At 39.5% G+C, this 14,460-nt stretch overlaps 1 protein-coding gene across 2 annotated transcripts in view; it reads left to right on the top strand.

The window, feature by feature from the left end:
* TTC7A (tetratricopeptide repeat domain 7A) overlaps positions 1-14,460 on the top strand; it is a gene marked incomplete at its 5' end in the record, with an annotated part of 177,059 nt that overhangs the window by 53,350 nt on the left and 109,249 nt on the right. For both annotated transcript variants that reach the window (XM_083858288.1, XM_083858287.1), the window contains 2 exons: positions 113-217; positions 9,240-9,357. In XM_083858288.1, coding sequence (XP_083714414.1) covers positions 113-217; positions 9,240-9,357 — 223 coding nt within the window. The remainder of the gene's footprint in view (positions 1-112; positions 218-9,239; positions 9,358-14,460) is intronic.

The following is a 14,460-nucleotide window of genomic DNA, read 5'->3' as shown; positions in this document are numbered from 1 at the left end:
CTCCATAGCACTTCTTTGTACATGTCACTGCAATATTTTGCATGGACTCTCAACAGCATTGTCTAATCAGCCTTTTTTATTTCCTCCCCCTCTCTCCCACTCCTCCCTGCAGTCAGCATATGCTGTGTCAGTGCTCAAAGAGTGTGCTAAACTACGACCTACAGATCCCACCGTCCCTCTCCTGGCTGCCAAGGTCTGCATTGGGTCACTGCACTGGGTAAGCAAGCTGATGCAATTCCTATTATGTAATGGATTAGGTGCTGCAGTGACAGTGCCACAGTGCAATTGCAGTGGGGAGAAAGGGAATCCCTGCAAAAAAATACACACGTGTGCCTTTTATAAAAAAATGAAAATCCCTGCAAGAAATTTTGCAGTGAGTCATTAAAATGTATTTTGCTGGCACACTGAAGAAAGGAGAGGGGGGAAAGCTGTAACAGCCGTTCTGAGGACTGCTGCTTCAACTGAGTGTCACGTTGAATCAGCAACTCTTGTAGCCCCTGGAAGACACAAGTTAATAGTTATCAGTGGACTGTTAAATAGTTCAGGTCTGCTGGACAACTCAGTCCTTTGTTCTTGAAGTTGCTGTGTCAGTTTTTTGTGTTCTGGATGTGTTAATGTACGCCCTAGAAGCAGAGTGGGAGTGGAAGTTGGTGCCTGTGAAATCCAAAGGAGCAGAAACATCTGTCACTCTTCCTCTACTTGGTTTAATTAACTGAACTGCAGCCTGCTGTTCTCACCTGTCCTCACCACGAGGTGTCCCTGCAGTCAGTGAAGGATTACAATGGCTAAAGAGAAGTAAAACACAGGTGCAAGAAAACATGAAAGAAAATACCAGAAGAATCTGCACAGATCTTGGTGAAAAATTGTAGAAGCCAATTTGCTGTTGTTTTGTTCCCTTACCCCACCTCCCCACCTTCTACATTCTTGTCTGATGAAAGCTGCTGTTCAGCACCTAAACTTGAGTTGGATTAGTTTACATCACCATCAGGGAGGATGTCTGGTTATGTATGTTTTTGAATTAACTATACTGTTTAAACTGCAATGGTTAAGCTTATATATGAGTCAGCAAAAAACTGGCCTGCATCTGTTTCTGGGAAAAATCTTCAAGTCTGAGTACCTTCAGGGGATCCTTACTGAAATGCCCAACCTACATCTGTTCTACATTTGGAGCAATTTAACTCTCTTGAACCCACAGCTCAGTCTCTAAATTTTGAAGGCTGAAAGTCATTCAGTGATATAAAAAAAGATTCACAGTGAATGCTATTTTTTTTTTAATAAAGTAAAAAAGGGGTTTTTTTGATACTTAGAGATATTAAAACAGTGTGAAAGTGAAGCATTACAGTTGTGTTGAATACTCTTCTTAGTATGTCTGATGAAGTTTTCAAAGCACAGCTAGCATATAAAAATACCTTGTTACTTTGAAAAGACAATGAGACTGTAATTCAATTCCAGCTTGGGCAATCCAGTATGTCCAGACTTCTCATACAAGATAGAGCTGATAAAACAACTGGCTAACCCTAAAAAGTAGGAAAGGCAAGGGAAGAGAAAAATGAGCTGGTTTTGATTATTTCAAAACATGAGTTTTTTTTCTTCAATGTACTGCTTTTTTATTGTGTGAAATGCTTTTCAGTGTTATTCAATCAGACACTGACTCAGAACTGGGGGGGTATTATGAAATAAAATCATGATTTCACAAGAGGGTAATTTTACTGCAGTTATCTAGAGCACAGCCTTATGAACTAAAATCAAATTAAAAATATTCTCTCCCCTTCCTTTCAATCAGTGGCCTATGCTTTACCCTCGTAGCAAACTTGATAATGGTATAGAAGAGTTTTAATTAAGGGGAGTCCAAGGAAAATTAGATCATCTGTTAAAAGAACTGAAATGATAGGTTCCCACATCTCTTAGTGAAAGGGGTGCTTCTGATATTACTGGCAGACTCCTGTGCCTAATAAAGACCTTCCTGCTTAGCAGAGCTGTTTTTCAAAATGTCATCCTTACAGTAATTATTTGCATTTAAATTACATGGCAATCAAATCAGAATTGAATAATTTAGACTGGAAATGAACAGGCTGATCAATGCCAGTATAAATAGAAAGGAGGATAGACATGGGACAGGAACAGTCTAATGGACAAATATTAGCAGTTACAAGTATTCAAATACATCTTCCTTTTAAGAACACATAAAATAAGATTAATTTTTCAATTAGGAAATATATCCATGTGCTTGATTGCTGGCTAGGCAGGAAAAGGGTGAAATCAGATCACCATTTATCCAAATGAAACAGCTAATTTATGTCCTGCATCTGTCTACTGTGTGGTGCAGTATTGTAGCCAGTTTGTTTATAGCCCATGGGCAAGCAGTACTTTACTATTCTTTCAGTTACTAGCAATAAGAAAAAACCCCAAACCACAACATTTATGCAAATGGATAATTACAGCATGTCATGAGAAGTACAGAACAGTTTCTTTCATGAGTAATCTAGTGATCACTTAACTCATTTTGCTGGCTTTGTACATGGTCTCAGCACGCTTTAAGAGCTGGGAAAACAGAAAATTAATTGAAATGTCCTGTAGTGATTTACAACATTGAGGATGCTCCGATCACGCCTATGAAATAATCTCTCAATGCAAAACAAATCAAAGTGAAAACATAGATGCATTCATACAGTGCAAATCAATATATAACAGAGCCTGATGCCGAAAAGAACTGAGCCTCCCCCAGCTTCTGTTGTGGCAGTATGACCAGATCGTTAACTGATGTAAGTTGGCAGTACTCCACTGGCATGTTAGGGCTACCATGCTGGCTTACATCAGGAGATGATCTGCCCCATCAACCATTGGGCCTGCAGTAAACAACTGAGTGGTATGAGCAGTGTTTTGGCTACCTTTTTCAGAGTTAGAGGTTTTCAAAAACAAAAATCAAGAAAAAATCCAGTGTAAACAATAAATCAATATTTTATTAATTTTAAAGTTTAAGCCAGTAAACTTGGAGGACCAGAAAATCTTCAAAACTAATGCAATATGTAAACCACATATGTATGGTCAGGATGCAGTCAGACCTGTACAGCAAAGTTGGAACTTTTATATTGTATCTAAACCATTACATGGGTGCTTTAAATGTTTTTTGTATTAAGTTCAGAATTACTTTTGAGGCAACCTACTACTAAGCCTTCCAGCTTGCTGGGTTTTCAGCACAACAGTTTGCTGAACTTGCACGTGGGTGATTCTGTCAAGTGAACACAAAGCCCATTTACGTTTAGCCCACTGTCTTTTAGCTTTCCAGAATTCACTGTGAAGTCTTTGACTATTGTAGGTCAGAGCACTGTTTTAAATTTCCATAGAAGAGCCGAGGTAGCTTGCACTGGAATATGTCCATACTGGCTGGGGTTGCTTTGCCTTGCTCCATTATAGATTCAGAGTTCTGCTCACTAAAAGGCTTGCTGCAATTTCCTCTTTCACTCAGCCTTCCCTGGCATGGTCTCAGCTGAATGCTCACTTGCCTATTTTGGCAGTGACTTTGAATTGCAGTATATGAGTTGTTGTTTTTAATATTTTAATAGTACAGTACTGTTAATTTCACTACTAATCTAGGTTCTCCAGGATCCTGTTATGGCAGGTGTTGTGAAAATACTAAAAATGAAACTTCTTCCTACAGGCAAGCATTAATTACTGAATTTTTCCATTGTAGCAGCCTTGTTTGAGACATTTAGGGTTACCCTGGTGCTTTTTTTTTGCCTTTTACTCCATTAATTTCAATGAAGGCATGCTGAAAATGCTGTAAATACATATAGAGCAAAATGGACTGTAGTCCTAGAATAGACTTGAATCTTCTAGAATTCTGCTCTGACAAAAAGCAGGAAGACATGAGGCATGTTTATAATTTTCTTTGCTCCCTAGTTCATCTAATAGCAATAGTGGTGGTATGCTAAACTTGTGTAGCATCAAATGATGCCAGTATTATCATCTAATATGAGCTTTTCAAAGGACTTTGTCCCATGGCAAAAGCTGCAGCTCAGGATCGTGCTGTACTTCAGACATTTCCCTCATTTCTTTGAACTAGTATGCGCAGCAAAGTGCTCTGCTGGAGCACTTTGCTGAGAAGACAGAGATCATGCCATCAGTCAGGGAAAGGGAGAGGAATGGTGTTGAGGCAGGGCAGACTGTGCATCGAGTCATAAAAACTGGGTAAGACATATCGTGAGGTCAGGACATCACGGTGTGTGTATGTTGGGGATTGGCCGGATGTAGATTTAGAGCTGCATACTTCTGAGGTAACAGCTTACCATTCATTACTTTCACAGACCACTTAATCAGAGAATATTTCTCTCCCCTTCTATCTGTTGTTGACCCTGCCACTATAGATAATAAATGCTGTGCATGTGCTTGTACCCAGTCACTTAGGAGCCGTGTAGTTGCCTGGAAATGCTTAGGTCATAGTGCAGTATGAATAATATTAAAAGATGAACTCTAGTCCTATTACTGGAGTTACTCTGCCTGCTGATGGACATCTGAGAAGATTGGCATCACCAGAGTGAGAGGCTGCTGAGAAAGCAGGGAAGGGCAAGGAGCTACTAGGTATTTCTTCTATCTTTTAAAAGACATTCTTGATTACACCACCACTGCTGTTCTGGGGCAATTGCATGAGTATTAGACATTAAAAATGACCAAGAATTTAGTCTTATATATATCACCTTTGTGAACAAACCACTCTAGCTACAGTGGAGGAAAGTCCTGAGTATTCCTAAATGCTGGGGGCTGAGTTTACACAGACTAAATTGGTGGGCTTAACAAGGATGAGAGCAAATGCTGACTAGGCCAGCAATAGAAAGCACAGGATGTTTCTTCTGACATTCATTACATGACTGGCTTTGTGTGCTGTAAACAGCTGTGGGACAAAACCTTTTCATTAGCCTATGCCTTATAGACCACTTTCTTCCTATGCATTTTTCCTCTTATCATTCTGCTTTCACAGTGTTTATGTTCTTCTCTTTGAGTTAGTCTCTACAGCTACAATCCACTGTAATGAAAATGGTAAGAAGAGGTCAATTCAACTAGTTAACATCATGTGTAATTTTGTATAGATACGCATTCTGTAGGATTTTGATCTCTTAAGTGCTTGGGTGTTGTTCAATGTCACTGGTGTCCAAATTCACCTGCTTCATTAACCTTGTCTGCTGTCCTAAGTCCAGTATCATTTGATGTATTTCTTGTCTTTTCCTTGGTGTGCTCCTCTTTTTTGGCACAATGAAGTGCTGTTTTCACCCTGCTGTACATCACTGATTTGTTTGTCCTTAGTTACTCTAAATGTGTGCTGGTGAGAAGTACGATTCCTACTTAGTCCTACAAGCTGTTGATTCAGTGGGGTAGGGCTTGAGCTTTTCTAAAAACAATCCGGGTGGCAGTTGGACACCAGCTGGGTGGCATTAGGCCAGGGGACAGCACCTGCTGTTCTCCACTCCCTTGTCAGTATGCCTCTGGGCTTGGCTTCAGCACACACCAAAACCTGTGGCCAAATAACAGTGGTGGCTGGAACAGCCACTGTCTGTATCAGGGGAAACATCCCTCAGGATAGCACAGCTAGAAACTGTTCTTTTTCTATCAAATATGAAGGAGGAAGTGAACGGGGAAAAAAACCCCAGTCAGCTCCAGAGTATTACTATCTCATTGGTGTCAGTTCACAGTTTGGCAGCCTGTCTCTCTCCAGGTGCCAGGTGTTTGTTTTCTGGTGTGATAGAGGGGTTGCTTAGCTAGTGGTTCCAGGTGCATCCTGACACTTTATAGAGCTGGAGTTCAAAATACAGAAAGTTTTTGTTAGGTTTTTTTCCCCCATGCTTGCTTTCTTCCATGCGAGGGAACTTGGAGGCAGGGAACTTCTCCCTGCAACCTGGAATGCTGCCCTCCTCTCCACCAGCCTTTCAGGGCAAAGTATGTAGAAAGATGTTAGAATAGTAAGGGCCAGATTGGAGGGATGGCTTTGAGACTTGATTTTTCTTGCTTTTAAGAAATTAACACGGGAGGTCTTCCCCCCTCCCTTTCTCATCTCTGCAATACAGACTGGAGACACCTTGTATCCTTAAGGACCCCCGCAGACACAGCTTTATTGGCAGATCGCAGCTCAGGCTCATCACTGCTCCCTCACTCGGGTGTATGGAGAGGGAGCTTTTTATCCAGACTGCAATCTGGTAGTCCTTCAGTTCAGTCGGTTACCTCAACTGTGTCCCAAGGGAGTTATTCCTGTTTCAGGTAGTACTTTCCAGATTCACAGAAATTCACAGACTAGGCCATCTGCGAGACTGATGCACTTGAGAATTGAAACCTCACAGTGGGTGATGTGAGTGAAAGGTTTGGCTTTTCACACTTGCCCAGAATTGCTGAAGAATAGGAGAAAGGGAGAAGAGGGGGCAGATGGCTGCCACAGCAGGGCTGGCAGGGGAAGTGTCTCAGTGCTGTAAGAAGGAAAAGTAAATGTTCGCATAAACAGAACCAGCTGTGTTGGAGTTTGTGAGGCCACTTATTTTCAAAGCAGACTTCAGCTGACCCAAGTTTGCATTCGTAAGAATCTTTGTGGCTGGTCAAAGTGCCATAAGTGTTTAGTATGAATAAATGTTTACAAGAATGTGCTAGAAGTGCTGTTTCAGCCACTCTGAAAAGTTATGGTTTTAACTATTGATTCATTAGATTAATCTGATACTGACAGGTGTCCCTGGGTAACTGGCAGGCAGGAAGGCTGCATGGTGCACTACTGATTTATGCAGTATAGGTATTTCCAGTCAGATGCTGGAATTACTGTCTGGTGACCATTCAGAGAAACGATGAAGCAAAATCTTTCCAATTTTACATGTCTTCATTTCAGCTTCAAACTTTTAATCTTTTTTTCCATACACTCTACCCACCCCTATTCTTGTTCACTAGTCATTAAAATTCCTTGTATAGCTTTTTTCTTTGTCTAATAGAGACTTCTTGGATGAAAGTGTGTGTGTGCAGGAGAAAAAAAATGAAGAAAGAGAATGAGAATACAGCTGTTTATGGTGGCAAAGAGGTGCATAATGAATTTTCAGCCTCCAGAGATGTCATGTCTTACATAAAAGTTTCTGAGAGATGAAGAATTCAGTTATAATTGTATAGGAGTTTTTTTTGTTGTTCATTTGTGGGTTTTGTTTTTTGGGATTTCTTTTCTATGCAGCAAATCATGGGCCACTTCTTCCATTGTCCTAGGCTCTGGTCCAGAACACATTTCAGTATGTGGCAGGGAAGTTGGTAGGGCTACTCACAGGTTAAGAAATCTCCTGAAATAAATCAGTCTTCCTGATGTGGTCAGAGTTTAAGGGTGTGACCTGAACATTACTGAAGTAAGTGGGGGGCTATTTCCAGTGATTTTGGTAGGCTTTGGATTATACCTCAAAGACAGGCCTTGCAGTTTAGTTGGCAAATCCAAGTATTCTGCAGGAGGGATTCTTTGTCAGTTAGTGGCCTCCACAATCACAGCTGATGGGACAATGAGCAACTAATGCTTTCATAGTGCTTTCAGGAAAGGGCTTGATGATAACGTATATGTTGATCATTGCACTGACTGATCTGAAGTTTCAAAAATTGGGGAAAAATTGTTCTACATCTAGTTTGAATTCTGTGGCCTCAGGGAGTTGCACCAGTGAGGAAGAAATCCAAGCAGCAGAGAATTGCTTCTTCACTTGCACTTTTCAGCCTTTCTTCAGGCTTAAGTTAAAAGTAATTTTCTTCTTATGCTTGATATCATCTAATAAATCCCAGATTGTTTGTTTATGGAGCCATTAGTTAATATTGTCACCTGAATATTTTCAAGTGATATGACCAGGAGGCCCATTGACAGGATGCTACATGATCAAGTCAAGTAGATTCTGTTCATAGTTAGCATATTAACAGATCACTGCAGAAAGCAAATATCTTGTCTGATGGTGCATTTTAATTCTAGGTTGGTATGGTTGAGTCATTTTAGATATTAAAGAGGCATGAAGTGCTGTAGTCTGGCAAAACTGAGTATTAAGAGGGCACATGTCCATAGTACTTGTGTCTAAACTAGCTAGTATTCAAAAAAGAAAAGTACTTTGTCAAAATTAAACAACCCCATCCTAGTTGTGATGCAATAAAAGTTTCCAAAAGAAGGATTTGTTAGATAGTGCAGTGGCATCTGCTTCTTGATTAGAGATAACTCTGATTATGGGTGACAGGATCTGCATACTGTCCTGTACAGAAGTGAGATCTTCCTGTAGGTCTGTCTTTCAGGCATGACTTATAAGTTTTGCCAATGTCTCTCCAGCCTACACCTTTCAAGGTATATACAGTATACAGGTCTTAGTCTTTTCTACTTAAAATGGGTGAGTGATGTTAATGAGAGTTTAAAGTTAGAAATGAGAAACATTTCATTCTGTAATAAAATACTTAACTTACTCTTTTTGTTTAAAATTACCAGTAACTCAAATTTTAAAGATGCTGATAGGTATGTGTCAAAAGGATGGTTGTGGGGAGCAGTCTGTGATGTAGTAGAAGAGACCAAGCTTACATATTCATCATTTTGGAGGCTGATCCTGAAAGACTGTGACTGCTCTCTCCTCCAATTACTATCTATAATATAAAATGCATTTTCAAGGAAATTATGTCTTTGCAAAAGATGCAGAAATTGGCTAGCGCAGCAAGAGCTACCAGGGTAGTGTGTTAGTTCAGATCAAAATTTGTGTTCTGAAATTTCTGTGTCCTTGTGGCATCAGAACTGCAAGCAGCAGCTGAGAGCTTTCAGTGAAGTTAGTGGCTTCTTGTTTTACTCTTGCCATGTTTTAAAAGAAAATAAAATTTGTTAAGGTATAGAAAAAGCAGACAGTATAACTGAATGGTCTTCCTTTGAAGGAAGAAACCTGTTAGACCTTTCAATGCTCTACTAGGATAGCATATAAGTAGTCCAGCTGCTCCAGCATTTGTATTTAAGGCTGAATGATTGAAGTGTGAAGGGAACTATAAAATAAGATAGTGTCCTTGATTAATCTTAAACATCTGGTGCAAAACCCAAACTTTTCTCAAAACTGTGCATGTGCACCAAGGTCTGCTAATCTGACCGTCTACAGTCTCCTTTCTATGAGTGTCACTGGGATCACTGAAAGCCCTTGTGTGAATGTCTCTCAGTTCACTTACAGATGAGTTTAATGGTAAATTTTATTGGAGCAAGTATAGAGAAAATGCCTGTAAGTCTCAACCTACGTCTTTTGCAGCTGGAAGAAGGAGAACACTTTGCTAAAATGGTGATAGACCTGGGTGAGGATGCTGGAGAATCCCTAGCAAAGGGTTACCTGGCACTGGGCCTGACATACAGCCTTCAAGCTACTGATGGTGAGTTACCTGTTTGTCAAGTGTGTTATATGGAGAGCATTTGTTCGAAGTCTTCAGTGCAAGCAGTGGGAATTTATTGGAAGATCTGCTGCTTTCAGTGCTGACTAGACATGAAAAGCAATCAGATTGCAAGATAAATGGGAACTGTTCACTTGCTCAGAGAATTGTCTTCCGTGGCAATAAAAGTGTAGTTTTTAGGTAAAGAAGGAAATGCAGGTCATTACTTAGGGGGTGATAATCCAAGTGTAGCTGACAGTGTTTGGTGTGCTTTACTTGAATATTTGTAATACATTTTTTTCACTTAATTTGCACAAGAGAAAGTCAAACTTTCCATCTGTTTTCGTATTTTTGTCACCCACTCATAAATCATAAAGAAATACAATCCAAGAACTGGAGTCAGAAATGCCTCACTTCAGTTCCTGGCATGATACTGATTCCCCACAGAGATTCAACCTCTCTGTGATGTTGTTTCTTTTACTTAGAAGTAAACAAGATAAAAATATCTACCTCACTGGTACATGTGGATGTTGACTAGAAAGAGACCACTGAATGTAAGAAGTATTTTATTTTAATGCTTGTTACTTGGATCTTGAATGAGTGGACAAGGGGCTCCTGCAGATTTGGTGCTTTGTAGTCAGAAGGGCTTGAAGTGTTTGGGTGAGTTCTAGCTCTGACCTTCATCAGGCTCACAGGTGGGAACAGTCTTTGTTTATTCTATGACTTCTAACATAGTTAGAAGACTTCTAACACATTTTCTTTGAATAATTGCTGAGCTGGTGTGTTTCCTAATCATTTTGGCACTCCTGCCCTCATGCAAGCAACAGCTTTTCTGTCGGATAGGTTCCATGGAAACAAACAAACTTCCAGCAAAGAAGCCTGAATCAAAGCTAAAATTACTCTATTAGGTTATCATGGAATATGCAGGTCTTGCAACTTACACCAGAATTCTGCAAGGCATGTGTATGAGAAAGTGTTCTTGTGCTCTTCAGTAGCACAAGCTGGTGTAGTTTTTCAGCCAACCATATCTGATCAGCTGTTCTGAGAACTGCTTTTCATCATGGAGGCTAACAGGCAGTACAGCTCTCTTCAGTTCTCCCTTTCTCTGCCTCAGAGTAGTTCTCCCTGGAAAGTTCATGACAAAAAGTATGTCCTTCCTAGTCTGAACTTTGTCTTATATGCGTGTATATTTTAAGTCCACTAGGAATAGAGTTCTGCTTAACAGCCTAGTTTTTAAGGTGCTTTGCCTAGACGTTTAAACTGGGTTCTAAAGCTATACAAGATCCCAGAGACTATTTCCAGAGATAGAAAGTTTCCTATGTTAGTCCCTTATGATCTCTTTGTAAACTTCAGTAGGAAAAGAAGGTGGTTTCTAAAGAATGGAGTTGAAGAGGCATGTGCTGTACTCTGGCTCTAAAAATATTTTGGTGCAGCAAAATGTGAGTTGGAAACTCTTTTTCTGGAAATCTCTTCAGTTTTCAAGAGATTAGTTCAGTATTGTGTCCCTTTTTAATGTAAAACAAACAGTCTTCACAACAACTGCCTTGGATTATTTTCAGATTAGCCTCTGATTTATGTTTTGAAACAGTGGAATATATCTGCCTTCTCATTGTATCTCTAGCCTCTAAGGTGACAGGACAAGTCAGTCAGTTACTTGAGGGAAATATGAAGAGTATATTTCCATCTTGCAGATTATATTTTAATAAAATGGATTAAGTCCTTCAAAAGCATACGTATGATAGTCATGAATATGGAACTGTGTTTTACTGGAAAATGTCAAATTGTCACTAGCAAGACAATTTTCATTAGCATTGTTAAAGAATAGCATATGACAGTGAGGAAGCAAAGCTAGAACATGCTGAAAGACAGCAGTTCTGTGATGTAATCCTGCCTCATGTTGTCAATCTTGTTTATCATTGTATTTATACCAGTTCTTACTGACATATGCAGACAAGTCACACATCTATGTGTGTGTATATGTGAGAATCCTTTAACTTTCCAGTTGAGATGAGCTTCAGTCAATCAGTATTTTCAGTGCTAGCTGAGTGTTTCAGAGACATTTGACCAATTGCCTTCTAAAGCTTACAGCTTTCCATCCGACTTAGGCTTTCTTATTTAATATAACCTTTTGGAAAGTATTTCTCCTCTTGTGTGGCAAAGGCATTGAGGAGTTGTATTAAAGCCTTTTCTTTGTGATTTGCAAAAAGCTCCTGTAGGAAGTAAGACTTCCTGAAACTTATGCTGGATAGCTTCCTTATTCTTAAAGTTTAATTGCATATTTCTTGAAATAAGTCTCTTTGAAGTACTGAAAGATGTGTCTGCAGAGGAAGTCATTGACACTTTGGTCTCAGTTGTAGAAGCCCAAGCCTCCTGTTTGCAGTTAATGTCCATTTTCTGCAGATCAGTTTCCAGTGAGTCAATGTCAACAGCAAACCATTCCTCTTCCTCCTGTAGTTACAGTTTTGACGTAAGCTGTGCTGGCAACCTTTCCTCCCTTAGGTCTGGTGAACAAGTCACTGAAGACAGGGAAAGGTGAGATGAATTTAACAAAGGCTAAAGAGGAATGTCTAGGTTGAGAATGTATTGTGAAATACAAGTGCTCTCTTCTTACCTCACATCACCACCTCACAAATTGTGAAATCTTTGTAGATTTAACAGTCCCTCATTCTTTTTTCAGAGATGAGTGTGCTGTATCTCTGTTTTCATTTAGAATTTTGGTAGAAGGCCATGGATCAAGGACTGAATTAGAAAACTCATTCCATCAGTCTTTGTGGATTTTATGAACAGTCAGTGTATGGACAGCACTGGTTAATGTTAAGCCCCCCACACATTTGTTCACTAAGAAGTGAATAAATTATTAGTGAACAAACTTACAATCTTTACTTTTGGAAATAACAGTGCATGCAATCCTTAATTATAATTCTGCATGCTAAAACTGTACTTTGCCGTATTAGATGTCTTAACACAAGAGAATAGTTTCTGAAACTCAGACATATTTGCAAAAGGGTGCACACGTGTCAGTGTTTGAGTTTGGATCTGAAATGTATTTATGAAGTCTATTTATCCCCACTTCTTACATTGTAATTCACATAAAGGAACAGTTTTGCACATTACAAACTGAATTCTTTCCCACAAAACAAATATATTACATAAATAGGCCTGACTGTGCTTCAGCTGCTAATGGGTGCTCAATCCATTGGACAAGATTAGAAGTAGATTCCTGTCCCCATGTTTGTAGTGCTGATTCTGATCCTCAGCATTGTGTTTCATTCCATGCATTCGCTACTCCTACTGTGCTCTAACTGCTTTTACTAAGGCAGAACTTGTCCTCCTTTGTTTTCAAATGCGATTCCAGAGCTTTGTATTTAAGTACCAAAATATTGCTGAAGAATCTGTTGAATTTTAGTAAGGCTGAAGCTCCTTTAAAAACCCAGAGTGCTTCAGAAAAGAAATCTTGGGCTGCTCAAGTGGCATTTGCAAAAGTACAGTGTCTTATGGGTTTCAGAAACCCCCGTGTGCCACTCTCCCATAGGTCAGACTGCTTTTGCAGCTTATTTTAATCTAAGTAATAAGACATATTGTGTTTTAGTTGATGGAACTGCAGCAGCCATGCTTGCAGGAAGTAAAGTTGGGTAGGGACAGAAGAATTCTTTGATGCCATCAACCTGGGAAAATGGAGCACAAATTTTAAAAGTTTAATCAGACCCACCAGTTTTTGTTTTCTTAGTGCAAACTTTTCTTTGTCTGAAGCAAGAGCTTCTCAGTGATACAAGCAGGTTGCACATTTCTTTGAATAGTTCATGGGTAGGGCATCTGCAACATCTTTGGGCAACCTGTTTCAGAGTCTTGCCACCCTCTTAGTAAAGAATTTCTTCCTATATGTAATCTAAATCTTCCCTCTTCTACTTCAAAACCATTATCCCTTGTCATATCACTATGAGACCTGGTAAAAAATAACCCTCTGTCTTTCTTAAAAACCCCCTTTAAGTATTAAAAAGGTGTAGTGAGTCCTCCCTTGACCCTTCTTCAGGCTGAAAAACCCCAGTTCTCTCAGCTTTTCTGTATAGGAGAGATCTTCCAGCCATTTTCATGGCCCTTTTTTGGATTTGTTCCAGTGGAACCATGGCTTACGTTGTGGATGCCAGAGCTGCACACAGCATTCCAGGTGAGGGAGCAGATCACCTCACTTGACCTGATGGCCAGGCTTCTTTTTATGCATCTGTCCCCAAGTTGCTTTTCATTGTTGTTTTTTCCCCCTAATTTAACTCCTTTAGCTATAAAGGCCCTGAAAATGGCATAGTTAACTTGCAGCATCCACACTCCGTATTTTCAAGCACAAGTTTCAATGTGTTCATCCACTTCAGATACAAGGCTAGAGATGGACAACCAGATTTCCAGCTTTGTGGTAGGTGAAGATGCAGTCCATATTGTGTGAGGTGGGAGTCACATGCTGTTTCCCAGTAATGCAGAGGCAAAGCTGACTAGTTGTAGAGTAATCACTTCATTTCCACAACATATTTTGTGGTTTTTCTGACTAGAAGCTGAACATTAGTCAAATGTCTTAACAGGTGGAAGCTAGAAGTTCTAGCTTTTCCATTTGGTATGTTTAATTTGAGGGACAAATGGTAGCATGTCTTTCAGTCTTTCTTACTGTGTGACATCTTCAAAATTGTTTTGTAACTTAAATGAAGAATTGTAGTTTCTATGAGAAACAGAATGTCAGATTTTTTTTCTGTAGGGATGTTTATAGGTATGATCAAATCCTTTCCAATGTCTCCTCAAGCATTTTTGTTTACATCAATATTGGTTCTTTAAATTTTTTTCCAGATTTTCTTCCTTTGTTACCTTTATCCAGTATTTTGCAGCCTGATTTCAGTGAGAGTTGTGTATTTTTAAGAGATGCTGCATTTTACACTAAAGTCCACATCTTTAAATTTATTATTTAAAATACAAATTTTTGTATCAGTTTTTCATACTTAGAGTAGGCTTTGTGGCCTAAGCCAGTTCTGATCTTTATGATTAGCAAATCTTGAAGATTGCTGTTCCTCCCAAATGAACCTGGTGTTTTGAAGAACTGTTGGAAGATGGAGGAATAAAAAAGGTCTG

This window comes from Zosterops lateralis (assembly GCF_965231275.1).
Source record: "Zosterops lateralis genome assembly, chromosome: 3".
In the NCBI taxonomy this organism is placed as follows: domain Eukaryota; kingdom Metazoa; phylum Chordata; class Aves; order Passeriformes; family Zosteropidae; genus Zosterops; species Zosterops lateralis.
This window is presented reverse-complemented; position numbering and strand designations above follow the sequence as displayed.